At 36.4% G+C, this 25,373-nt stretch overlaps 2 protein-coding genes across 3 annotated transcripts in view; one reads left to right on the forward strand and one right to left on the reverse strand.

The window, feature by feature from the left end:
• The first annotated feature begins 4,827 nt into the window (after positions 1 to 4,827).
• The window catches only part of ccdc85ca (coiled-coil domain containing 85C, a), a 115,485-nt gene continuing 94,939 nt past the window's right edge, over positions 4,828 to 25,373 (forward strand). For both annotated transcript variants that reach the window (XM_087289514.1, XM_087289515.1), the window contains exons 1-2: positions 4,828 to 5,064; positions 9,837 to 9,920. In XM_087289514.1, coding sequence (XP_087145640.1) covers positions 5,061 to 5,064; positions 9,837 to 9,920 — 88 coding nt within the window. In that variant the 5' untranslated portion in view covers positions 4,828 to 5,060. The remainder of the gene's footprint in view (positions 5,065 to 9,836; positions 9,921 to 25,373) is intronic.
• Positions 18,354 to 22,817, reverse strand: LOC141378541 (uncharacterized). Its single transcript, XM_087290314.1, has 3 exons — positions 21,766 to 22,817; positions 20,549 to 20,689; positions 18,354 to 20,412 (listed from the first exon to the last, which is right to left on the reverse strand). Exons 1-3 carry the CDS (start codon positions 22,070 to 22,072, stop codon positions 19,241 to 19,243), a joined length of 1,620 nt encoding a protein of 539 aa, XP_087146440.1. The 5' UTR covers positions 22,073 to 22,817; the 3' UTR covers positions 18,354 to 19,240.

The following is a 25,373-nucleotide window of genomic DNA, read 5'->3' on the forward strand; positions in this document are numbered from 1 at the left end:
ATATGCTGCTGGATGAGAGTTCTGTAGTGCTAAATTTAGATTGATCAATTCACTTGTATGGCATGTTTTTGAAATGTGGGAGGAGCACGGAAAGAACATGCTAACTTAGCATAGAAACGACAGCCGGTCTGTTAAAGGACTAGAACCGGTGACGTTCTTGCTGTGAGGCAACAGTTTATAACCACTGGGCCAGTGTGCTGTCCTATGAAGGGAAAGGTTGAGGAGTAGGGGTGGAAGGAGGAATTCTTCAAATCGAAGATGACTGTAGTGAGAAAACCTGTTTTTTTTATAGTGGGTTAGGAATCGTCTGATTGGTTGATCATACATAGTTAATGCAGAACCAGCCGTGTTCAATCATAGTCATGTGATCTTCTCGAAATTAGTTTATAAATAAACTTCATGTAACATTGTTACTTTTCTAATTATGATTGTTGCCAAGTGGTTGATTAAAAAAAGTATAGCCATATCGAATTACATTTTGCAACTACTTGAAACTGGATTAATCAAGGATTTATTATTTCTTGCGGAAACTAGTTGAGCCGATAGAAAGTTAACAGTAACTAAAATAACTCATTTCTGAAAGAAAAATACACCCAACTTGGAAGCAGATGTGCTACAGCAGCAGCAGAAGAGCACAATATATTAATCCATAGACTCACCAAAATGAAAATGAATAGGGAAAAGGTTGCCTAGTTTGACACTTTAAGTCTTGATTATTACTGCAGTTTTGAAATGTTAGGATCATAATTTGTCTTATACAGCTTGAAAGCATGGATCCAGTCTGCCTTATAAATGGTTTAGGCTGCTGGTGGTGTAATCTTCAGAGGATGTTTTCTTGGCATATTTTGAGTACCAACTGACCATCTACAGTACAGTACCTGAGAATTATTGCCAACCCATCTTGTCATGATTTGTTCTAGCAGGATAACGTTGTAAGGCCTAGAAGTGAAACATCTGTGGCTATTCGGGCACGCAGACATCAATATACACTGTAAAAACGAATTACTGATTAGTTGACTTTATTTTTTATTTCATGTTTCCTAGGGTTTTCTCACTTTTCAGTAAGTCACTTTTAAAGCAGCTCACTTTTTTAAATTATTCTAATCGCTTTTTACAGTGTACCCTAATATTGTGACACTAACTGCACAACTATCAGGTTGGTTTTTACTCTAAGGGGTTAGTGTAAAAGTGAATAATACTTTTAAAAACAATTTAATTGGTAAATTAATCAGCAAAAGAAAAAAATTAAACTGGCTTCTTGAACGTGACAGTAAGTTCGCAATAATCAAAAGGCCTCAAAAAACCTCAATCCAGTAGAGCACCTGGGATTATCATGTCAGTATGCCACAGGAGGCAAAAAGAACCATTCCTACCCACAACACCTTAGAATTGTGATGGCAATCCCAATGAAGTTAAGTTGGAATTGCTTTGAAACACTTACAAAAATCAATAAACCATCATACAGAGTTAGCAGAAAGTGTTATATTGTAGGTAACATTTTTTCAATACCAAAAAAATGTGTTTGAAGCCCTTTGAAGTGAACATGGCACTCTCTAGCTCTCCCACAGCTCTGGTCGTAATGTTTCTTTTTCTATCAGTGGAAATAACAAGCAGGAATTACACTCACTACAGACTTAAAGCAGAATATTTATTAGAGGTCAGGCTTTCATGACTCCCATACTGAACTTAAAGCATGAGCCGCTTGGAAATGGGTTCAGGGAGTCATGCAAAGATAACTGTACCTGAATTTGGGGTTGTTTGCACAGAAAACACCCCCTTACTGAGAGCCCCTGGAGGCCAGAGGGACGCCTGCTCTTTGTCCCTCACAACGAGAGGAAACAAAAATAAATACGGGAGTGAATGGTCACAGGACATTGCGCGAACATAAAGACCCGGCTCTAAAGACAGACAACCAAATTGGGTTATTTCGTGTATGCCTGTGGCCTTTGCTCTTGGCCATACGTTACGAATAATTAGGAAGTCCATTTCCAAGCATGTGTCTTCTCAATGTACTGCAAACCATTAATGCATTAGGAGGCGTAATTACTGTTGAACACACAATATGGAAATATTTAGGGGCTTGTGAAACTAATCCATTTACATCTCAATACTTAAATGTTTAAAAAAACATTTTAAATTTGATTTATTTGGTCACTAAATCCCATTATACCAAACCTGTGGATATAATTTTGCCATATTTTGTTGTGATGAACGAACGAAGAAAAACTAGGCTGACGTTTTCAGGTTTACAATGACGTTCGTGTTCCTTAAACTGTAGTAAAAGCTGCTGAATGGCAGGGCAAAAGTTTCACAGCGAGCATTGGTGAATGAGAGCAACATTTGAGAGGGACTTGTTTTACAACCTCTCTTGGAGCTATAAATAAGGGAGAGAGAAAGAGAGATCCAAAACAGACCTGAGAAAAGTGAGTCCATATGGGTGCTGGGGGAATGGTCCGTGATGAGCCGAGATCAAAGCCTCCTGCTCTGAATGGATACAGCTTCCAGCGCAAACTCGACCACTCCAGGCTCCTTTTACTAACAGCCAGTGGTGGAAAGAGTACTGAAAAACCATACTTGAGTTAAAGCACTTGCTTGCTTAAAAATGTAGCGCAAGTAGAGTAATAGAATCTGTTGTAAATAGTACTCAAAGTATGAGGAAAAAGACCATCTAAAAGTACTCAAGAGTAGTGAGTATCACACGCTGCAAAAAACTGATCCATATACATGTAATTTGTGGATGTGTGTAAATATAAAATTCAGTAGTGCATTTGGTTATTGCTCAGCAGGCACACAATGTCGTAAGACATAGTATTATGTTAGATTTAGGTCCTGACGTCACGTGACCAAGATTCAATGTCTAGCCAGCGTCTAAAAACAATGTTATTTTTCTCATCAATAACGACGTCAAACTATGTTGATATTTGGTTGATTTTAGGTTTTGTTGGAAAGTAATCAAAATCCAACTTCAAGTCAACATTTTAATTCATTTTCACTTAAAAAACTGACATTTATTCATCATGTATGACAACCAAAATCCAACGTCATAGTGGTAACATCCACACAAAGTCAAGCTGTACCATCTCTAAAGTTGATATTTGTTTTTTTGTTTTTTTAGGTTGGACATTGACGTCGGCCTGTCATTGAGTTCTGACGTCAAACCGATTTTCATTTCCAAACAAAACGCAATGTCCCCACGACACTGCGATACAACTTCAATTTAACGCCATGTTGACATCTTGTGCCTGCTAGATGGTTAAGGTCATTTCGCTCATTATACAGTAAACATCATTCATCTGGGCTGATCCTGATCAGTACATGGATGGGGGACCACATGGGAAAGCGAGGTTGCTGTTGGAAGTGGTGTTAGAGAGGCCAGCAGGGGGTGCTCAACCTGCAGTCTGTGTGAGTCCCAATTCCCCCAGTAAAAGGTGAAGGGGACACTATACTGTCAGTGAGTGCTGTCTTTTGGATGAGATGTTAAACCGAGGTCCTGACTCCCTGTGGTCATTAAAAATCCCATGGCACTTCTCGTAAAGAGTAAGGGTGTAACCCTGGTGTCCTGGCTAAAGTCCCTCCCGATCATGGTCTCCCAATCATCCCCATCCACTGAATTGGCTCTATCACTGTCTCTCCACTCCCCCAATAGCTGGTGTGTGGTGGTGAGCACACTGGCACCGTTGTCCTGTGGCTGCCGTCGCATCATCCAAGTGGATGCTGCAAACAGGTGGTGGTGTTGAGAGACACCCCCCCCCCCCCCCAATCTAAATCTAGTCTCTGGGTCAATGATTTAACTTTTACGTGCAGTTTGATTGGACAGGAATCACTGGACTGATTTTTCTAATTCCCATAGACAAGAAAAAACAAAGTATAACTGTCGGTTAAAGGAAAGTAGTCGAGTAAAAGTACCTATACAGCACCAAAAATGTTCTCAAGGGAAAGTAAAAGTACACATTTTTAAAGCTACATAGTAAATCACAGTTTTTGAGGAAAAACAACTCAATTACAGTAATTTGAGTATTTGTAATGTTATGTTTACACCACTGCTAACAGCAGAATCTAGCAAAAAGAGATGCGTGTGTTCGGTTCTGTATCGATTTATTTATATTTATATATTTATATGATTATATGAGCTTATTATTTAAAATTTCTTAAGCGTATTGTGTCAGATTATGTGAAGTAAATGCAGGATTTCTGCATATGCAAGAGTATTTTATTGCAGTCATGTGATGATTACTTCCATCATGCAAATAAAAGAAAACTTTAATAAAACAAGTAACAGTAATAAAGGTTATGGTCATTCTTACCATGCTTTGTCTACTTCTCATTTAATACAGGTTTTTGACATTATCACAGGGTCTTTCTAACCACGTGTGGCATTGTGATGACTCCATGTCATGCAGATAAACAGAATCATGCAAAGAAAGAAAAAGAAGAACATGTTGTAAAGCATTTCGATGTGACTTATCTTTTATTGCAGTCAGATGATCTCCTTCATATGTTCTTATTCATATTTATGTTTATATTTCCTTTCAGTTTGAAAACTCAAATTATATCAGATTTTTGTCAATCAAAATGTACTTTCTTAATACTCTCACCATTGTTGCAGCGCAGTAACAAAGGCAGTTAAATAAACAGAAATCATGTTTGAGGAAAAACATTTTAAAATGTTTTTGGAAAAACATTTTAAAGAATATAATTTTGTTTACTATATATTTCCATCGAGATTAAAACCTGTTTGAATAAACAGATCACGCGAGTCAAACACAAAATCCATAGATGTTCTTGAATATTCTAACTTTAATATGGTCACGTGATATTATCGCGTTCATCATCACCATGGTGGATCACGCAGAGGCGGAAACTAACACCTTCGTATTGTTTTTTTTAATAATATTTTTTCTTTCTTAAACAACTAATTCAAATTTGATTCATTCAAGAATCTGATTGAATTGGTCATATAGCGGATCTCAAGTCAACATTTACTATTTTTGGCGGTTAGCTGTTACTGTTACAGTATGTTTGCTGATTGGATTTGAAAACAAGCACGGGGGATTTTCCTGATGGGTAAGTTGACGTTACATACACAGAAAAAAAGCTAATTAACTTAAGTTTACTTTAGCAAGTTTTCTAAAACTCCCACAAAACACCTTTAAACTTTAATGTTAAACTCACTGCGTCAAAGCGTCTCATTACTAACGTTACTCTTTACTTTTCTACTTCTCTTAGCTGATTCCGACTGATAGGACTGGATTTCACCAGTGAAAATATGAGTAAACACGCATAGGTCATTTATTTATTTATTTTGTGGACTGAAGTTGACACTTATCTTCGTTTTTTTCTCTCAAACAAGTTCCAAACAAGCCAAGCATAACAACATCTCTCACTAACATTCTGCTTAATGGCAACTTAAACAAACACAATTGTTCCTGAGGGAATCTCTGATAAAGATTTGGTTGAGTTAATTTTTAAATTATTGATTTGTCAAGATTATGTCGCCACCTATAGATTGTGTGTGTCAACCCTGCTCAAAAAGTAAAAACCCTCACTTTTTAAATCAGAGATACACTAACTAGGCCTATGGTAACTTAACTGGTAAATGGATGATTTTGCCCGCCATCCCTTTTGAGAAGAGGAGGAATGATGGGCAATGCTTTTAACATACCTTTTGTTTGTTTAATTGTTGAGCTACAAAAAAAATACTGAAATTAAATGTTTCAATTAAATGTGAGTTAATTAGATTGAAGAAAAATGTAAGTACTGTCACTCCATGAACTCCATTGTGTTATGAATGGGATTGTTTATGTTTTTATTGTAGGAAGTTCATTATAAAATGTACAAAAATGTATAATTATTAATACAATTCAAGTATTTGTTTCAAAATTTAAAATAAAATGTTAGTAAATTATGAAATTACCATAATAATTTTAATTTAGTTATTACCACCCTCAATCAATTTGATTTTTGGCCCTTCATAGGAAAAAGTTTGGGCACCTCTGGTTTAAATGCTAATTATATATCTATAAATAGATACATTTATTACTAAATAATCTGACACATAGGCTAACTTATTTAAAAAGAGACAAAATACACATCTGCCACAGTTCATCAAAGTTGACAGTCTCATGCACTACAGTGGTTTGCTAGGTGTGAAATGTTCCAGCCATTAGCACATTGCTGTTTGTTTGCATTACAGCAGCTTCCCAGAACTGATATAATTTATTCCCCAGCATGCTGGGAGGGTTCCATGAGTCTGTAGCTGCAGATAAAATGAATGACATGTGCATGAAAGCTTTGCTCCGTTACATCCACTGAATGTCGCTGCATGAAAAGCCCGCTTTTGTAGTGAAACCCCAGACCACCAAATTTGTGACACGGAGCATTAGAAAGACAGGAACACAAGCCACATTTAACATCTGATGCAAAGAGAGCTTGAGCAATGGTGCGTCATTGCTAATTCATCACCAATTAGCTTTGAAAAGGGTCGATCCAAATATGATTTGAGAGAACTGCCTGCTGGTGGACATCTGCATGGTGGCATAAAGTACATAACTAATTCAACACATTACTAATTCAGAGGGAATCGGGGCTGAATGCACAAGGAAATGCAGCCAAACATATGCAGACCACATTGAAGTCCTTGGAAAAGATGAGAAATCATCAACAGATGCGTCGACTATTGAGGGAAAGTGAGTAAAGGGAAAGCAGTGGGGTTAATTGCATCAAGGTTCAGTGTATGTCATAGTAAGTCATCATCTAAGCTGGAAAACTCATAATATTCATAAATCCATTGTTTAGATAAGGCCTAGATGGATTCTGTGCGTTTTAATGCACTTTAGAGTTATGTTACATAATATGGTATTGATTTCCTTAAATGGTTAATATTTTTATCTTAAACAGTTAAAAGGATAGTTTACACAGAAATTATATATTTTTAAATTAATTTACGCACCCTCCGAATTTCCAAAGTGATTTTTTTTTTGCTTCAGTAGAACATTAAAGACTATTTTAGTTGCAAATGTGGTCTATTTCAGTTCCAGTGGGCATAGACCAGGGGTTCTCAAACTTTAACAATAGCCGCAATTTCACTATCGGGCCAGTGTGAGCCAGGGCTTTTATCGGGCCAGGCCGGGCCAATCGCCCGGGAGGTTGAGCAGTGAGGCCGAAATCATGTCGCGTTTCCACTGTCGAGCTAGTAGCTTGCAGCAAGTCACGCAAACCCCGCCCCCAGAGCGGGGTGACTCGCAACTCCCACATTCCTGGAGGTGGTTATAAACATACAAATGTTGCACACACAACAATAGGCCTATATAAACACGAGCATATTGACAATACAAAAAAGTTTACAGTATAACAACCAAATAATTTCTATATAATCTTTTATTAATTTGTTTAATTTAAAATTAACCTCACCAAAGAGACTGGTGGGCACAATATTTTTAGCACAAGTCTATTTTTGGTTTAATTTTGGAGATCACCACCACGATCGTCCTCAATGTTCTGTAGTGGCCTGTATTTATTTTTATTATATTTGATTGCCATTAAGGTGTCTGAAAGTTCAACCTGGTGCTATAAAATCAATTTGCAGCAGCTGATGCTATTGCTGTGTTGTTAATCTAATGTAAACAAACCAATCCTATAAAAATAAATTAGAAGCACTGTTATAGACAACCTAGTGTGCAGTGCACTGACATATAGCATCAGTGTGTTGCATGCTTATATTGCATTTTTGCTTCCTTTCTAGCTACTGTCCTGTGGTAAGACAAAAAATGCAAGAATAAATCTTTGGTCTATGGTCAATAAGGTTTTTGTTTGTTATTTAATATTGTTATTCCTACTCATGGCCATACATTAAGGTCTGGTCAGGTGAAACAGTCTGTACATATTTGCAGAAAATAAAATAAAAAAAGCCAATCATTAATTTTGTTCTATAGGAAAAACCAAAATGACAATTTACATAACAAGAAAAGAAAGGATAGAGAGTAAAGTTTGTCGAGATGTGGTGCAAGTTTTTAAGAGTTTAATTAAAGTGAGAATCGATTTTGATTTAGTTTTTTATTAGAATGTCAAGAATTTGAAAATGTGTGGATTTATAAACATGTGTGCTGCTCTGTTGAAGATGGAGAACCAATATTTACAAAATGGCTTGAGCAAAACATACTTTTGTTAATAGTGAAATTGTTAATATGATGTTAAATAAAGTAAATTTTAAAAATCAAATCTCTCTCTTTTCTTCTCTCTCTCTTTTGCTCTACTGTCCTGTGGTAAGAAAAAATCACAAAAAATAAATCTTTGTTTTAGGGCTGCACGATATTGGAAAAATCTGCAATTGCAGTATCTTATTTTTCTGCGTTTAATATTGTGATATAAATACAGTTTGAGAAGATGGTTTGAATAGCTCTATTTGATGGTTTTCTGGGGAGTCTAACAGTATTTAGGTACAGAAGCTTAATAATCACAATGCAAAAAATGCTTTTCTTATGTTGTTTCGTCTTTGTTTCTAGTCCAAATATAAAAAAAAAACATCTTAGACCAACTAAATATATTGTTTATTTTTCACTGTCAGAAGAAATACGTGAAAACTAATCGTTTTAAGGAAATTATCTACTAGCGATGTAAGTGAAATAAACTTGTGTTTGCTTTGAAATGTAGATATTTTGTATAGGAGCAAAACAAAAATTCTAAGTAAGAAATGTTTTTTTGCATAAATCAAATAAATTACATATAAATCATTCATTTTCTTGTCGGCTTACTTACTTACTTATGCCCTCCACCCCTTCCGGGGCATGGGCCGCCAAAGGTACATCTCCAGAGGTTCCTGTCCTGGGCCATTCTTTCTACTTGTCCCCAGGTGTAACCCATCCTTGTGATGTCTGCGTCGAGGTCGCGTCGCCAGGTGTTTCTTGGACGGCCTCTCTCCCGCTTCCCTTGGGGGTTCCATCTGAGAGCCTGTCTGGTGATGCTAGTTGGTGGTTTGCGAAGGGTGTGCCCTATCCAACACCATCTTCGCTTCCAGATTTCTGTTTCTATCGGAGGTTGACAGGTCCTTCTCCATAGGTCGGTGTTACTGATCGTGTCAGGCCAGCGAATGTGCAGAATCTTTCTGAGACAGGTGTTGATGAATGTTTGGATCTTTCGGGTGGAAGCTTTGGTTATCCTCCAGGTCTCTGCACCGTACAACAATACTGAGTCGGCTTAGTCCCTTGTTCTTGTCGGCTTCTTGTCGGCTTAGTCCCTTTATTAATCCGGGGTCGCCACAGCGGAATGAACCACCAACTTATCCAGCAAGTTTTTACACAGCGGATGCCTTTCCAGCCGCAACCCATCTCTGGGAATCATCCACACACATTCACACACACACTTATACACTACGGACAATTTAGCCTACCCAATTCACCTGTACCACATGTCTTTGGAATGTGGGGGAAACCGGAGCACCCGGAGGAAACTCCATACAGAAACGCCAACTGAGTCGAGGTTCGAACCAGCGACCCAGCGACCTTCTTGCTGTGAGGTGACAGCACTACCCACTGCACCACTGTCTCGCCAAATTACATATAAATACAGTTATTAAATGCAATTCTGTAGCTCCTGGTTAACTATAATTCAGGCTGGACATTGCATATCTTTGCGTTGTTACTATTGGATAGGCACATTGCGATATCGATGCTGAAACAGTATGTTGTGCAGCCCTACTTTGGTTTATGGTCAGTTAAGGTTATTTTTTTTTTATCATATAATGTTGGCATTCCTAGGCTACTCCTGATCATACATTAGGTCGAATTAAGTGAAACAATCTGTACAAGAAACTGAACACCTCTCTTGCTTTTTGTCCACAGCCTTGGCAAATGGTCCTGAGTGCGTTCATGGAAATCTGGAGTGCAGTCATTTGGCTTCAAAAGTCATGTCCTCAGGACCCTCAGGTATTAATTTTGTTTTGCCTGTATGTGTTTTATTTACTCTCAAATTAGGACTGCACAATACATCAATATCACAATGTGCTCATCCGCAATAGCCACATCGCAAGATATGAAATGTTAAGTCTGAATTATAGTTTAGCAGGAGCCACTGCTGAGTTTAACCATAATAATAATGTCAAAGTTTATTATTTGCATGTTTTTAAGGCCTGTGTCTGTGTATTTCAAGAGAGTTTAAAACATTTGGAATAAAAAAAAATATGTTTAAAGGTTTAAGAAATATTAATTGTACTTAATTATTTATACAATTTATGAAAATTATTTTTTAATTCCTTACCTAGAATTTTTGGCTTGTTTTCAGTCCATATTTCCACATTTCAAACCAAAAATAGGATTATTTTCATTTCCTCATTGGCTAATAATTTTGCTTGTTTGTTGGAACTTTTAATTTTGACTTACTACTTCTGAAGGTAAACAATACTTTTTACTTGATCTAAAAGTTTTTAGATATTTGGACTAGAAATGAGACAAAGTAAAATAATAAAGGCATTTTGTTTGCATTGTGATTTTTCAGTTTCAACCTTCAACTAGAACTATTCAAACCATCTGGTGAAACTGTATTCATATCACAATATTTATTGCAGATAAAATATTACAATATCAGTTTTTTCAATATCGTGCAGCCATATCTCAAAGTGCCAGTATATTCTGACTTGCATATATTATTGCAATAATCAAAGATTACAATTTGAACTCAAACTTCTTTTGTTCAACCGATGAAATAAAGTGGACCTACATCTTCTTGGATGGTGCGTAAATTAACAGCAAAGTTTTATTATTGGTGAACCATTCCTTTAATTTATGTAGCCTCCATCTGCCAGAGAGCGAAATCCCATCTTTTCCCCAATGCCATTAGCTTTAAGTCATAGTTTGTGGTTCTCTTGCCAGCTCATGAGAGAGGAGCTTCTGTATGTGTGCTGACAGAACAGGCACAGGTCCACTGCCAGTGGCTGGTGGTTAACGCCATGTTTACTTTTCCAGACCAACAGGAATCCTTGATTTCCTTAAAGCATCCTGCAAGAGAGCCACAAATACCTATGAGTGATCAGACTGGCCACCAGGTCTCTGTCCCTCACAAAAAGCCCAGTGTACATGCATATTTGTGCTTGTAATATCTGTCCATAAATCCACACAAAAACTGACTTATTTGGCTTTAATGAATGCATAAAAAAGCCCACATGCTCACAGATTGGTGGATTACAACCAAAGACGGTCTATAGAAAACTATATTTTGGCATTGCTGTTCATTATTGCTTTAATGTGATTTAAAATGGTATCTTTATTCATGGATGAAGTTTTTTGTTTTGTTTTAATTTGCACCACAACATGGAATTATTAGTCACTACACTGAGCTGTGAAAGCAGCAAGAGATTTATGTGTTTAATATAGCTCTCCAATAAAATTGTCACTGGTTTAACTTTTTTGAAATCAAATCAAATCTAATTAAATTATTTTATTTTCACCAAAAACTACATGAGCTATTACAGCAGCAGATGATTTGTGTATTTAAGAGCCCTTCAAAATCTTAATGTGTAGTGTGTGGCCAGCATATGGAGAAAGTTTTTGCAGAAATATGGTGTAAGATCAAAAATTTACTAATAGACTGAGACTTATTTCTAATAAATAAATAGAAAATACAAAAAGGTTCAGGTCTGCAACACAAATTGCAACGTGCATGTGTTTGTTATGGAATGTGTGTTTTGACCCTGCCGGTCAGTTCACAGCTGAGGTTGATTTTTTATCGGTTGGGGATTTCAGCTCATATGTTACGCTCAGGTTCATTCCTCCACAGGCACAAATGAAACGAATAACAGACAGACCAATGATGTCAGCCTTGATTATCTGCAGTTGTTCTGTTTTTGCCCTGTCTCTGCCATTTCCTAACATAATTCAAAATAGGATTTCAACATATAGATTACCAGAACAGCTTAAAGTGCAGTAGCTGATTGTCTTCAGAAACATTTTTTGTTGTGCTGGTTGAAAGTCTCTTCGCATTCCAATAGTGAAGTAAATGATCTGAATGTATTTATATGTATTTTAATATTCTGGGTAAGGCAAAAGGCTAAAAAAATGTTCATCTATTTAAATATTGTCAGGCTGACATTTCCCTTAATTCTGATAAGTATCCCGAACTCTCTGTCAGCAAATGCAGATTTGTACATCTGCGCATCTGTTCATGCAGATCAGCTGTTTGTGCAGACACTCGTTGCACGGTCATGTGCACACTAGAGAGAGAGAAAGATATTCAGATAGGTTCATTTTTGCACAATGACAACCTGTGACTTGGTCCCTATATTGTTTACCATGCTACTCTGAATGTTCAGTCTGAAATAGCATGTAAATATGGCTTATTAGTAATTGCAATTCCTGCACGCTGCCGGCCAACCACTAAGCAGAGTTGCTTTAGCACAGCACATCAGAGTGGGTTGTCTGCTGTCATCTTTAAGGTGCGCACATTTGTGATTTCAGGAGGCGTGGCTTTGGATGGCTGGGGAGGGACTGTGGTTCAAAGATATTAAGTGCCACTTTGTATTAAGATACAAAGTGGCACATCACCCACTGCACCTTTACACAATCAGTGTACTTTAGGTAAGATTATATAAATAATTCAATAATAAACAAAATTTGCGCCAGTACAAATTTTTTTTAAAAGTTGCTAAATCAATTTTGAGAAAATTAGGTTCTTAAAAGGTATTAAAATCGGTCTTAATTGCGGTTTTACAAGGTTTTAAATTTAGTTCAAGCGCTGTATTTGACTCCAAAAATGCATAAAAATATTTATTTTCCTCCTAATATTAACAACGCTGTACTCGTTCCCCACGACTGGTTCGGGCCGGGCCAAGCTCCCCCGTTTGGGTGATGTCACATAATTTGCGACAAACATGGGAAGGAGATGTGTCGCTCTCCACATGTAGTGAAACCACAGAGCGAAACAGAAGGCGAAATGGGAAACTGTAAGTGTGTGCTCCTGGTTGGAGAAGACGTGTTTAAACAATGGCTGAAGTCTGATGCTGAAAACAACCGCGTAATTTATTCTATCAAGCTTTGTTTCTTCTGAGCTTATCTGAATTCTGTTGCATGGTTGTGCTCTATTGGTTTATTTAACTACAACGGCCTTTTAACAACTGTTTATTAAGTTAAAGGTTTGATACCGTTTAGAACTTGAAGTGGTGATGAGGTCTTAAAAAGGATTCCTGCATATACCCTGTAATAAATTTGTTGGTGTTTTAAATTTGTCAAGCAGTTTATATTACATCAAAATACACGAAAATATTGGTTGAAATTCATATATTTGCAAGTACAAAAGTTGTATCTAAAAGCAATTATTGGCATAAATATTAGAAAATTATCATCAATTTATTTATTTTTTGTAATATTTTTCTTTTGTTTAAATACAGTATCTCATCTTCTTAGAGCAGTTGATAATTTCTTAATATTAGTCTCTTCTCAAGCTGCACATTCAGCAACTAACCGAGATGTCCAACATTTGTAATTTCTAAAACAGCCTTAAATTGCAGTCCTTTCTTTCTCTAAACCCACAGTAACTGCTGGCCACCCAGACTTTTGTATGAACCTGTTGTTTTCAGCCAGATCCCGAGGTCTTCACAAAATCCCAGCGCGGCCCATCAGAGCAGCCAGAACTCAACCTCTTGGGGTCAGGCTATTGTGTGCTGCACATTTGGCCCCACATAAAACCTCAACCCAGAAGATGTTATCACTCACTTGGGGAGGGTTTCTCAGCAATTCCCATTCACAGAGCACAATAGCAGAAGATAACTCACCTGACCATGGGGACAATGGACTAGTGCGAATCCTGTAGAGCCAGATCTTTCATTGTTAGGAGTTAACCAAATGTTTGCTGCTGGCTTTCTACATGCGGCGCCACATCTGCTGAGTTCCAAGGTCCTTATGACTGTTTATTTTCTTTATGGATGCTTTCCAGCAGTGTGTTTAGCAAGCTTTTACGGCCTCCAAAGGGCAACCCTTGATCCATGGTGCTTCAGACATGAAGCTGACCACTTAAAAACGTGTGCGTAGCCCTTGAAAACTTTTCAGTCTTTCTTAGTCAACCAAAGAAGAGAAGTGCAAACTCTTTCCGATTTTGCTTACTTGTGCTAATCTCACCACTATGATGACAGATTGGTCAGAGGAGCCTTTCTGGATGAATGATGTAACTACCACGAGAAGAAAATCTAGCTAGTAGGGCTGCACAATTCAGAAGACATGAGACATGTGAAGTCACTGCCGAGTTGAACCATTATAGAGTTAAAGTTTATCATTCGCATGGGTTTTAAGGCCTGCAACTGAGCATTTGAAGAGAATTTAAAGTATTCAGGCACAATAAATTGTTCTGTTTGTATGCATTTTGTTGAATTATTTATATAATGAAGACTTTGCAGTGCTATTTTATGTTTAAATATTCAATGTACAGTGTGTGTTACAAATCTTAGTCATGCTCTTAAGTCTACTCACCACCAGAGGTCACTCATTACCATTACAGACTCGGATCACATGTCCTAACATGATTCTTTGAGCTATACTTCCCATAGATATTTACATTAGATGGCGCCTATGCTGTTGTTGTTTATTGGAAGGAATGCGTCAATAGAGCTGCCATTTTAGTACAGGGTAGCTCTCATTTGAAATGAATGCAGGACCAAGGTGCAGTAGAGGACTGAGCCATCCAATGCCAGAGAGATATGTATACACAGTATACTATGCATATTTCTATGATCGGGAGTGTCCCCGATGGTATGCACATTTTTTTTTAATTACGAAAATTATAATTTTACATCACTTTTCTACATCGATAGATAAGTGACTGCATGGGCAATGCCGACAAAGAGCGTGTGTTTGTGTGCATGGAAATGTATTATCCTCCCTGTTAAATTTGATCTAATCCATGTCCTGAAACACACACCCTCTCATGCTTTCACTTCTCATTCTAACGGAGCGAGCAATTTGTTTGTAAATAAATCTCAGTTATGAGCATCTTGTTGTCATATTTCATTTACATTGTTTGCTTATTTTATTTTAATAAAACTAGCATAAGCCTGGTATTTAGTGTGAGTTGGTGCTACTTATGGTCAGGGCACTAAGTGACTGTATTATCATCAATAATGTTACCTGTTTAGCACAAAAGTTTGTAACATAAAAAAAACTAAAAAACTAAATCTTACCAATTAATTGTTCTGCCTTTGTGCTTTGTTTTCTTTGTTTGCTGATTATTACACCCATATACAGCGCTAAATTCCAGCATCTTCACATTGGCTGTAGTTTTGACTGCGTTTGAATGACATTTGTCCTGGGAGCACTGTACAAATGTGGCGGTGCTATTAATGCATGCTCAGGGTCCTGATGCGATATCTTGTGTGTAAATCTATGTATACTTCCTAGGGCTGCACAATATATTGTTTCAGCAGCAATATTGCAATGTGCACATCTACAATAGTCACATGTGCATGATATATAATATTAAGGTGTGATGATTATAGTTGACCAGGAGAAACACGCGAGTTCAGAACACATGAGAACTGTGTAGTTACTGCAGATTTAAACTCTAATGGAGTAAAAGTTTATCATTTGCAGATGTTGATCTGATGAGTTCAAAGTATTTAGGCACAAGAAATGTTACTGTTTGTAACTTTAATAAAGAATAATCTTATTGAATTATTTATACAGTAAGGCCTTTTGGAGTGTTATTTTATGTTTGATTGGGATTTATAAGGATTGATTTTAGTAGTATTGTAACTAAAAACTTAGTGTATGTAAAATAATATAAAATAATACCTTTTTAACTTTTATTTAATGTTTACAATGCAAATCCAATCAGGGGTCCGTTCTTCACACGTGGATTACTTAATTAGCTGTGTTTGGTTATTGATGATTTGACACAATCCAGGATTGTTTCGCTCTTAAAAACTCAACCGAGAGTGGATGTCATAGCAACAGGTCTAGAAGCTCAAACCTGCGCGGGAGCAGGCTTATTTTATATTGGATTAGATCGGGTCTTTTTAAGCAAAGGTAATACTGAAAGTATGTACCGAATGCTGATATTTTCTTACAGTAGTAGTTATATCGATTGAGGAAATAGTAAACAGTTAAAAAAAAGTATATGTAAATAAGTTTAAAAAATTTATTTTACTTCAACGTATGCAATCTGAACAAATAAAATTAGGGCCTACATAAGAAGGGCCTACCAATTCTGGATAATTTAAGCGTGATACAAGGAACGGACCCCAGATCCTTTTTTTATTTGGTAAACAAAGCAAATCTCTCATATATTATATCTAATAAAAGACAGAAAACATTACTTTAAAAAATTTATTGAATAAATAAATAAATAAAGTGAACATTTTTATTTTAGTCAGTATTACAGAAATTTATTTAAAAACTAAATAACAATACATTTACACAAATTTACGAAAGTAAATAAATAGACTCAATGACGGGCTGTGGATTTCTTCATGTGCAGATTCTGTGTAGGCCTAGTTATGATATACTGTATTATACTATAACAATAGTATTTTATTTATAAATATTGTAATAAAAAAAGTAAAACAAATGTGACTTTAATGTGCTTGAAAAGTGCCTAATTTTGACTTTAAAAAATTTGTATGAACTCTGTATACAAGATTGAGAGATGACTCTTAGGCTTGTCACAATAATCAATATATCAACTTATTGCGCAACAAATGGACATGACCTCAATCATTTTTGGTGATGTAATATATATCGGCCATACATAAAAACCAATTCTAGCAACATTTTAGCAAATTGTCAGCATCTCTATCTCTATTAGAGGTGTTAGTATGGTTAAAAACACTATAGTATTTACTATAAATTACTTTAGTATATTTTCATGTGGGTGTCTGACGACTGAAAATAGGCTGTGATATCGGCTACCAGATCTCTGTTACTTTTTACTCTGCACTTTTTTGTTAATATTTATTATTATTTTTTCAGAATATGCGATTTCACATTCTGATTCCAATGCGTAATTGTTAAATTGTTCAAATCACTATAATTAAATGAAATATTCTTAAGAATAAAATATGTGTTCTTTGGAAGAGTGACCTTGCATTGTGATGATATTATTATATTATAGGCATATTGGCATTATATAATGAGTGACATAAAAATTGGTCTTAAATGACAATAATATCGTTTACCGCAATATATTTTGGTGCAATAAATCATACAACAAAAAATAGATATTGTGACGAGTCCAATGATTCTTTGTTGTGTTTGTCATACAGTTTCTTGTTATTTAAATATTTTTAGTGCTAATAATTTCACTAATTAACCCACCTTTCATATCTCAGAGTGGTCAACCTTTGACTCTGAATTTCTAAAATTATTAAAACTATTAATTTACACATACAATATTTTTTAGACATCATTCTTATTTGTTATGAAAAAATATCTGGTAGAAATACAGCACTTGGAAAATTTGTTTAAAAAAATGAACATTCCATAGATTGCCTGTATGTTTGCAGCTTTGCAGTGTAAACCTGCTGTTAGTCTGGGGGAGGGTTTGTGTGTGGGGTCAGTAGCGCCACTGTGCTCGGGGTCTCTGGAGGGGGCCGGTCCTCAGGAAGGCCCCAAGCTGTGAGTAAACAGCTGTATGTTGGATCTCCTGGCGATCTGGAGCCAGCCATAGACCCCTACTCCACTCACTGACCCGTTCGTGTGAGTAACCCCAGGACTGATAATAGACTAGACCTGCAGCGCCATACATATACTTCTGAAAGAAAAAATCTAGGCATGACAATACCAGACCTGAGCAAATCTGTGTTTCATAGCCTGATAAATCATTAATCACATTATTTCACAAAAACTAAAGATAAAAAAGAGGACAAAAAATCAATTTGGACAATTAAGTAAAAATATATGAAGTTTATCGTGGTTAATATGGCAGTAGGGGTCCTAATATAAAAAGTACTCTTATAATAATGAATAACAACAGAAATAATAATGATTTTAATGATAATAATTAAAAATTTTTTATGATTAATTCTACTATTATTATTATTATAGAAGTTTTATCAGTATTGATAATATTTGTTTAATTAAGTAATAATAATTGTTATGAGTGCCAGTGGTGTTGTCTCTGCTGGCGACTTCCTGTAGTTTGCTCCAATTGCCAGCAAAGTTTTCTATATGGGACGTTACTGCTGAATGAACTACAACTCTCAGAACTCCCTGCGCTCATCAACTCCTACAACAGCTGACAATAATCCGGACACTCGCACACAGACACAGCTGCTGATCATCTACACTGATTACAAGGACTATAAATACACCTCACCTTCAGTCACACGTTGCCGAGTCTTGTTTTAGTTTGAACATTATGAAGTGGTTTCCTGGTTTGCTTTCCTGTGTATTGATTCTTGTCTTATTCCTCGTTTTGATTCATTGCCATCTGACCTCTCACCTGTAAACTGACTCTGTCTTTTGGATTTGCCTTATTGTTTTGCTCCTATTTCTGACCTCTGCCTGTACGACCTCGGTTATTAAGCTGCATTTGGATCCGTAAGTCTGTTCTCAGTAGCATCTGCTGCGTTACAAATAATAATATAACAGCAATAATAATTGTATTAATAATAACAGAAAATATATACATTTTTCAAGATAGTAAAGGTCGTTTTAGACATATCATTTACATTTAAGACATATGTGACATTACAAATAACGTTGTTCAACTTCACTCTCTGTTCTTTAGCGACAACTCCAATGTAGCATCGTAGAATTTCAGCCAATCATATCTAATCAATTATACTCAATATAAAAAACTTACAGATGCCACAAATCTAATACCTTTAGAAAATAAGTCCATTCACATTAATATATAATCATATGCAAACTAACTAAACCTGTTACAATTTAATAATAGTCATAGAAACAGTCAGTGGCCTGTGATTCTAGTTAAATGCTGTAATAGTAAAAACTTAAGTCTTAACTTTTTAGCTATTGTAAAGTAGGTGAATATTAAACACATTACCATATCCCCTCTTTCAGGATAAAAATGAGAGAAAGCATGAAAAGAAAATTTTGTTGTGTGTTTTTTTTTTTTTTAGAAGCAAGGGAATAACTTGCAATACAACCAACATGTAATTCAACATTTTGGAAACAGACAATTAACCAAATAAACTCTACACACAGAAAAACAAACATCTTTTTTTGTACAACAGACATTTATTTACATTCTTTTACATCTCCTCATTCTCCACCATCAGAATAAAAGGTGACAGTCTTTCCTGCTCTTAAAGCTGCCTCTGCATTGGAGCAGGTCTGGTGTGGGGCCATTGATGACTTCTGTCACTTTTGTGGGGATCTGGATTCCTCCACTTCTTTTCTGCATTCTCTTTCTTATTCTCTGTCTTTTCCTTCTTCACTTCGTTTAATTTGCCCCAACCAGCAGAATAAAAGCTTGTCGTCTTTCCTGCTCTGCCTTGTAGTCTTCCCTGCTGCCTCCAAACTGGAGCAGGTCTGGTTTGGGGTTTTTGGTGATTTCGGTCACTTCCTTTGTGGGTATCTGGATTCTCTTTCTTTTTCTCTGTCTTTTCAACCTCCTCCTCTGTGGAATTTTTCCTTCGCCGCCTCCTCCTCCTCTTTTTTACTTTCTCTTTATTCTCCTCCTCCTCCTCCTTCTTCTCCTCCTCCTTTTTCTCCTCCTCCTTTTTCTCCTCATCTTTTATCTTGTGATTTCTCCGTCTCCTCCTCCTCCTCTTCTTTACCGTCTCTATGTTATCCTCCTCCTCCTTTTCATCATCCTTTACTTTCTTTTCCTCCATCTTCACCTCCTCCTCCATTTTCACTATTAAAGTCTTTGTGCTGAATACCCTTCTGTTTACTGTTTTCTTTTGGCTCTCCTCCTCCTCTTCCAGCCTCATCTTTTCATTCTCCTCCTTAATTTTCAGACTTATAAACTTTGCCACTGTTATCTGTCTACTGATCTTTTCCTTGAGTCTCTTCTCCTCCTCCTTTTGTTTGTTTTGCAACTTTTTTAACTTGCTTATTTTTAAGACCACGTATGTGCTTTTGCCCAGTTCAGGGATGTGGGGAACAGTAGCGATGGATTTCGACTTCCACGTAGTCCACTCGATCTCCTCCCGCTGCTCATCGTCCACCATTGTCCACCCATCATCAGTCTTATCCTTTATCTTTTCTTCCTCCGTCAACATGCTTCTGATCTGTTTCCCATGTCTGTTTTTGTTCTCCTCCTTTATCTCCTCCTCTTTCTTCATATTCTCCTTCCTTTCCATCCTCTCCTCTTTAGTCATTTCCTCTTCCCTCTCTATTACCTCCACCTCTTCCATCATCTCCTCCACCTCTTCTATCACCTCCTCCTTCTTTTTTATCTGTTCCTCCTCCACCATCTCCTCCTCCTCCTCTTTCACCATTATCTTCTGCTCAGAGATGTCGTTCTCATCATCTGTTGAAAGAGAAATGTACACATTGTACAGTCATTTTCAAGGAGACATTAAACTCCAGATAAGTGGAAGAAAAAATACAGTTTGTATATAATATTATAGTCTTAAAAGGATATAGATGCAAAAACAATCATTTACCATTAGAGCAGAGTTCTGAGCTGAGAGTACTGAGCTGCTCTTTCCTTGCAGTGAAACAAAAAATCCTGCCGACAGCTCTGAAGAAAGAGGCAATCCTGCTCTTTTTCTTCTTCTTTTTCTGCTTCTTCACCTTCTCCCCATCTGTTATAAGAGAAAAGATTGCACATCTCATATATATCTATTATGAACATTCACCAAAATGCAAGACTAATAAAAGCTTAGTTTTACTAAGGGATTGGAGAGTAAAATTGTATCAGAAAAGTTGAAAATGTGAAATGACATTAATTTACAGGATTGTTTTATTAGGATGCACTTTAATGCAGAAATAGCCCAGTAATATTAATGTGAATATTCACCATTTAATATATTATTAGTAAATATAGTAATATTTAATTTTCACTAATTCAGCTGTTTCTGCTGTGTTAACCATGTACCACAGTGATTAGCCCACTGATGAAATAATAGCTGTGTCTCATTTCAGAGGCTGCATTCAAAGTGTGCTGTGTCATCGTGTTGTGAAGAAGACAGTCTCATTGCAAACAAATTCAAAGGCTCATTCAAAAGCATCCTCCAAATGCGTCCTTTGTTTCCCAGGTATTAAAGAACACAACCTGTGTTCACAATATTCATTGCGTGCTGATAATGGCAGGACATGTATAATAGAAATCTCCAGATTAAATGTATGAATTAGGTTTATTTTACTTGGATATCTAAACGCATGTTAAAAAAACAAATAGAGTAGGAAATGTCTTACTAAAAAGTGATTATATAGACGGTTTACATTTTTATGTGTACATGTGTGGATCAAAGGAAATCTATTTCTAGCTTTTGGAGACCTTGTTTTGCCCTCAGATCGCTTAAAATAAGTTTTAAAATCACTTTGATAAAAGTCATTAAAAATGTTATTATTGCTTATTAACGGTTGCCTGTTGTCGAGATTTGTCCTCTGTAGGCTAAATAGTGTCATTTCTAAACACTTGATTTGGCCAATATCATAAATAAGAACTAATAATGCCAGTAGTTATTATAAACAAATAATTATCACATTTGCATCCTGCTATAGCCTCTTCAGGAAAACAGCAATTCAACCAGCTGTCTATTATACTGTACAAACATTTACACATTTAAATATTTACCCTCTGCCAACATTATTTTTTAATAGTAAGTTATGTTGGGAAAACCCTAAATATTTATATCACAATGTAAATATGACTCACTACTAGTGCTGTTTATAGGTGTTTCAAGCTGCACTTTTTTCTGGCTCTGGGAGTTCTCGCAGGCTTCAGGGAAGGAGATCTTCTCAAGTTCTACTCTCACTCCGTCTTCCTCCATTTCAGCAACCGTTGTTGCAGGTTTGAGACCCAGTGTTGAAGATGTAGTATCTCTATCACACTGGTCGGCCATTAAATCAATTGGTAGAAGGTTTCGGGTTTTCACCTTGAACCACTCAGATGTTCGGGGTTTGCACTCGCTGGACAGCTGGAATACTGTGAGGATTTCGGTCTTGCACCGTGAATCACTCATTGAACAGAGATGTTTTATAGCTAAGACAGCGATAAAACACTGGAAAACAAAAGTATTCAAAAACACTGCAAAGCCAAAAGACACAACCCGTTCACTGTCACTTCAACAAACCAACAAGAGTTTCTTTAGGATGCCAGAATTCTTGTACACTTTGCAACATTCCATTCTTATAGAACATGTTCTATCATCACTATGGTAACGAGGCATACACTAAAATGTTTTCTTTTAAAGTCAAATGACTGGGGAAATGTGCAAATGACATGAAAACTAATAAAATTCACTAAATAAATTGATTCAAGGCACAAAAGCAATTGATTAATTAATTAGCAATTGATATAACTGTAGACAAAGAAGCACAACAAATGAAACATGAGGTTTTTTTTGTGAAACTCAAACTGCAAAACGGACATATATTGACTGAAATAATTTATAATAAATGAATTTAAAATATTTTTCTTTAATGTGATCAATCCAGCAAAACATACTGCAAATATGCATGCCATTCCCATAAGAAAAAAATACTATAGTCATTTGTGTTTTCCAACACTAAACCACAAAGTCACGTTTGGAGTGCAACAACAATGCTCAGAAAAACAAAAATAAAAGGTAAGGGATTATCTTTGAACAGATGATATATATTTTTATAAAAATCAAGATTTACAATAATATTATTATTATACTAATATAATAGAGTTTTGAATTAATATAATTCAGAATCAAGCTGTAAGGTGCAGAGCAAGTGTGTACAAAGTGTGTACATAATACAGACAACTTTTAGGCAATTCAAAACGTGAATCAAAACAGTTCAGCTTAATTTATAAAAGTATAGCCATTATCTTATATTATATTATATTATATTATATTATATTAATTATATTATATTATATTATATTATATTATACTATATTATATTATAATATATTATATTATAATATATTATAGGTGAATTTGATAAACTAAATTGGTCATGGTGTATGTGTGTAAATGAGTGTGTATGGATGTTTCCCAGTACTGGGTTGTAGCTGAAAGGCCGCTATCTAAAACATATGCTTAATAAGTTGGCGGTTCATTCAGCTGTGGCAACCCCAGATAAATAAAGAGACTAAGCCGGAAGGAAAATGAAAGAATGAATAATATAATATAATATAATATAATATAATATAATATAATATAATATAATATAATATAATATAATATAATATAATATAATATAATATAATATAATAATGCCCATTATGATGATAACATCAAATAGATGATAATAATAATAACAATAACAACTATTATTAGAGGTAAAGGTGTAGTAAGTGTCCAAAAACTATTGGAGACCACTAACAAAAACAACATGCACTGAATGTTCTGGAGTGATGATGTGTCCACAGTGATGAGCATTGACACATTAGAGTCAGAAACGCTCCAGCGCTTCCAGAAGGCCAGGATTCGGGTCTGAGGGCCACTTGATAAGACGAGAGGGAAACGTGACAGGAAATGGGATTTGTTCAGGTTCAGCGATCCACTTAAAGCTTGCTAGAGGAGAGCACTCACTAGTGTCCCATTAATTGAGCATAATTAGCAGGAAAAGCGAGTGACTGATGTGTGATATGAAATGGGTTCACGTTGAGGTGACACGCTTGTTCTTGTTTGAAATGTTTCGAAACGACCTTACAGGCCTACAGTAATTGTCAAACCTTTCAAGGTTTGCTGATTTCGCATAATATGTAAAAATCATCGTGTCTTCATCTGGAAAAATCTATTCCACACAGAAGGAAGCTCAGTTTTCAGTCATGAGGTTTTCCGCTTTAGTTGCTGACGCTTTGATCCACTGTGATTCATGAAGAAAATAAATAACATTTTAAGATTTAATGACAGGATTTTTTTAAATGCACGCTTTTAATTCTCTTGCAAAGAGGAGAGATGGTTGGCGGATTATTTTTAGTAATTCTATGAACATCAGTGGCAGATTCCTATGTATATACTGGCAACATTGTGGCACAGGTAGTGCTGTCGCCTCACTGCAAGAAGTTCGCTGGTTTGAGCCTTGGCTGGGTCAGTTGGCGTTTCTGTGTGGAGTTTGCATGTTCTCCCGCGTTCCCGTGGATTTCCTCCAGGTGCTCCGGTTTCCCCCACAGTCCAAAGACATGCAGTACAGGTGAATTGGGTAAGCTAAATTGTCCGTAGTGTATGGGTGTGAATGAGAGTGTATGGGTGTTTCCCAGAGATGGATTGCAACTTGAAGGGTTTATGGCATCATGGCAAAATAAATTTGTTGTTAAAACTATTATAATTTAAATGAGATGAAAAATCTTCTCTCCACTAAACAGCACTTGAAAATATTTTTTATATAATTAAAATTTTACAGGAGCACTAATAATTTTATCTTCAACTATATACACTGACCGGCCACTTTATTAGGTACACCTTACGAGTACCGGGTTGGACGCCCTTTTGCCTTCAGATTTGCCTTAATCCTTTGTGGCATAGATTCAACAAGGTACTGGAAATATTCCTCAGAGATTTTGGTCCATATTGACATGATAGCATGATGCAGTTGCTGCATATTTGACGGCTGCACATCCATGATGTGAATCTTCCGTTCCACCACATTCCAAATGGTGATCTATTGGAGTTCAGGTGACGGTGGAGGCCATTTGAGTACAGTGAAGTCATTGTTCAAGAAACCAGTCTGAGATGATTTGTGCTTTATGGCATGGAGCGTTATCTTGCTGCAAGTACCCATCAGAAGATAGGTACACTGTGGTCAGATTGAGATGGTCATGGTCAACAACAATACTCAGGTAGGCTGTCGCGTTGACATGATGCTCAATTGCTACTAAGGGGCCCAAAGTGTGCCAAGAAAATATCCCCCACACCATTACACCAGCAGCAGCAGCCTGAACCGTTGATAGAAGGCAGGATGGACCCATGCTTTCATGTTGTTTACACCAAATTCTGACCCTTCCATGCGAATGTGGCAGCAGAAATCGAGACTCATCAAACCAGGCAATTTTTTTCCAATCTTCTGTTGTTCAATTTTTGGTGAGCTTGTGCGAATTGCAGCCTCAATTTCCTTGTTCTTTTCTGACAGGACTGGCTGTTCTCTGTAAAGCCTAGAGATGGTTGTGTGTGAAAATCCCAGTAGATAAGCAGTTTCTGAAATACTCAGACCAGCTCGTCTGGCACCAACAACCATGCCACATTCAAAGTCACTTAACTCACCTTTCTTCCCCATTCTGATGCTTGGTTTGAACTGCAGCAGATCATCTTGATTGTGTCTACATGCCTAAATGCGTTGAGTTGCTGC

Source organism: Danio rerio, chromosome 17, assembly GCF_052040795.2.
Source record: "Danio rerio strain M-AB ecotype USA chromosome 17, GRCz13ab, whole genome shotgun sequence".
NCBI lineage: Eukaryota > Metazoa > Chordata > Actinopteri > Cypriniformes > Danionidae > Danio > Danio rerio.

Bases quoted from the DNA above. Each gene is read 5' to 3' on its own strand.
- LOC141378541 (XM_087290314.1), bottom strand. From the start codon at position 22,072: ATGAGTGATTCACGGTGCAAGACCGAAATCCTCACAGTATTCCAGCTG. The intron at 20,690-21,765 runs GTGAGTCATATT...CTCTTATAACAG, and splicing joins ACCTATAAACAGCACTAGTA to ATGGGGAGAAGGTGAAGAAG. The intron at 20,413-20,548 runs GTAAATGATTGT...CTCTTTCAACAG, and splicing joins CTCAGAACTCTGCTCTAATG to ATGATGAGAACGACATCTCT.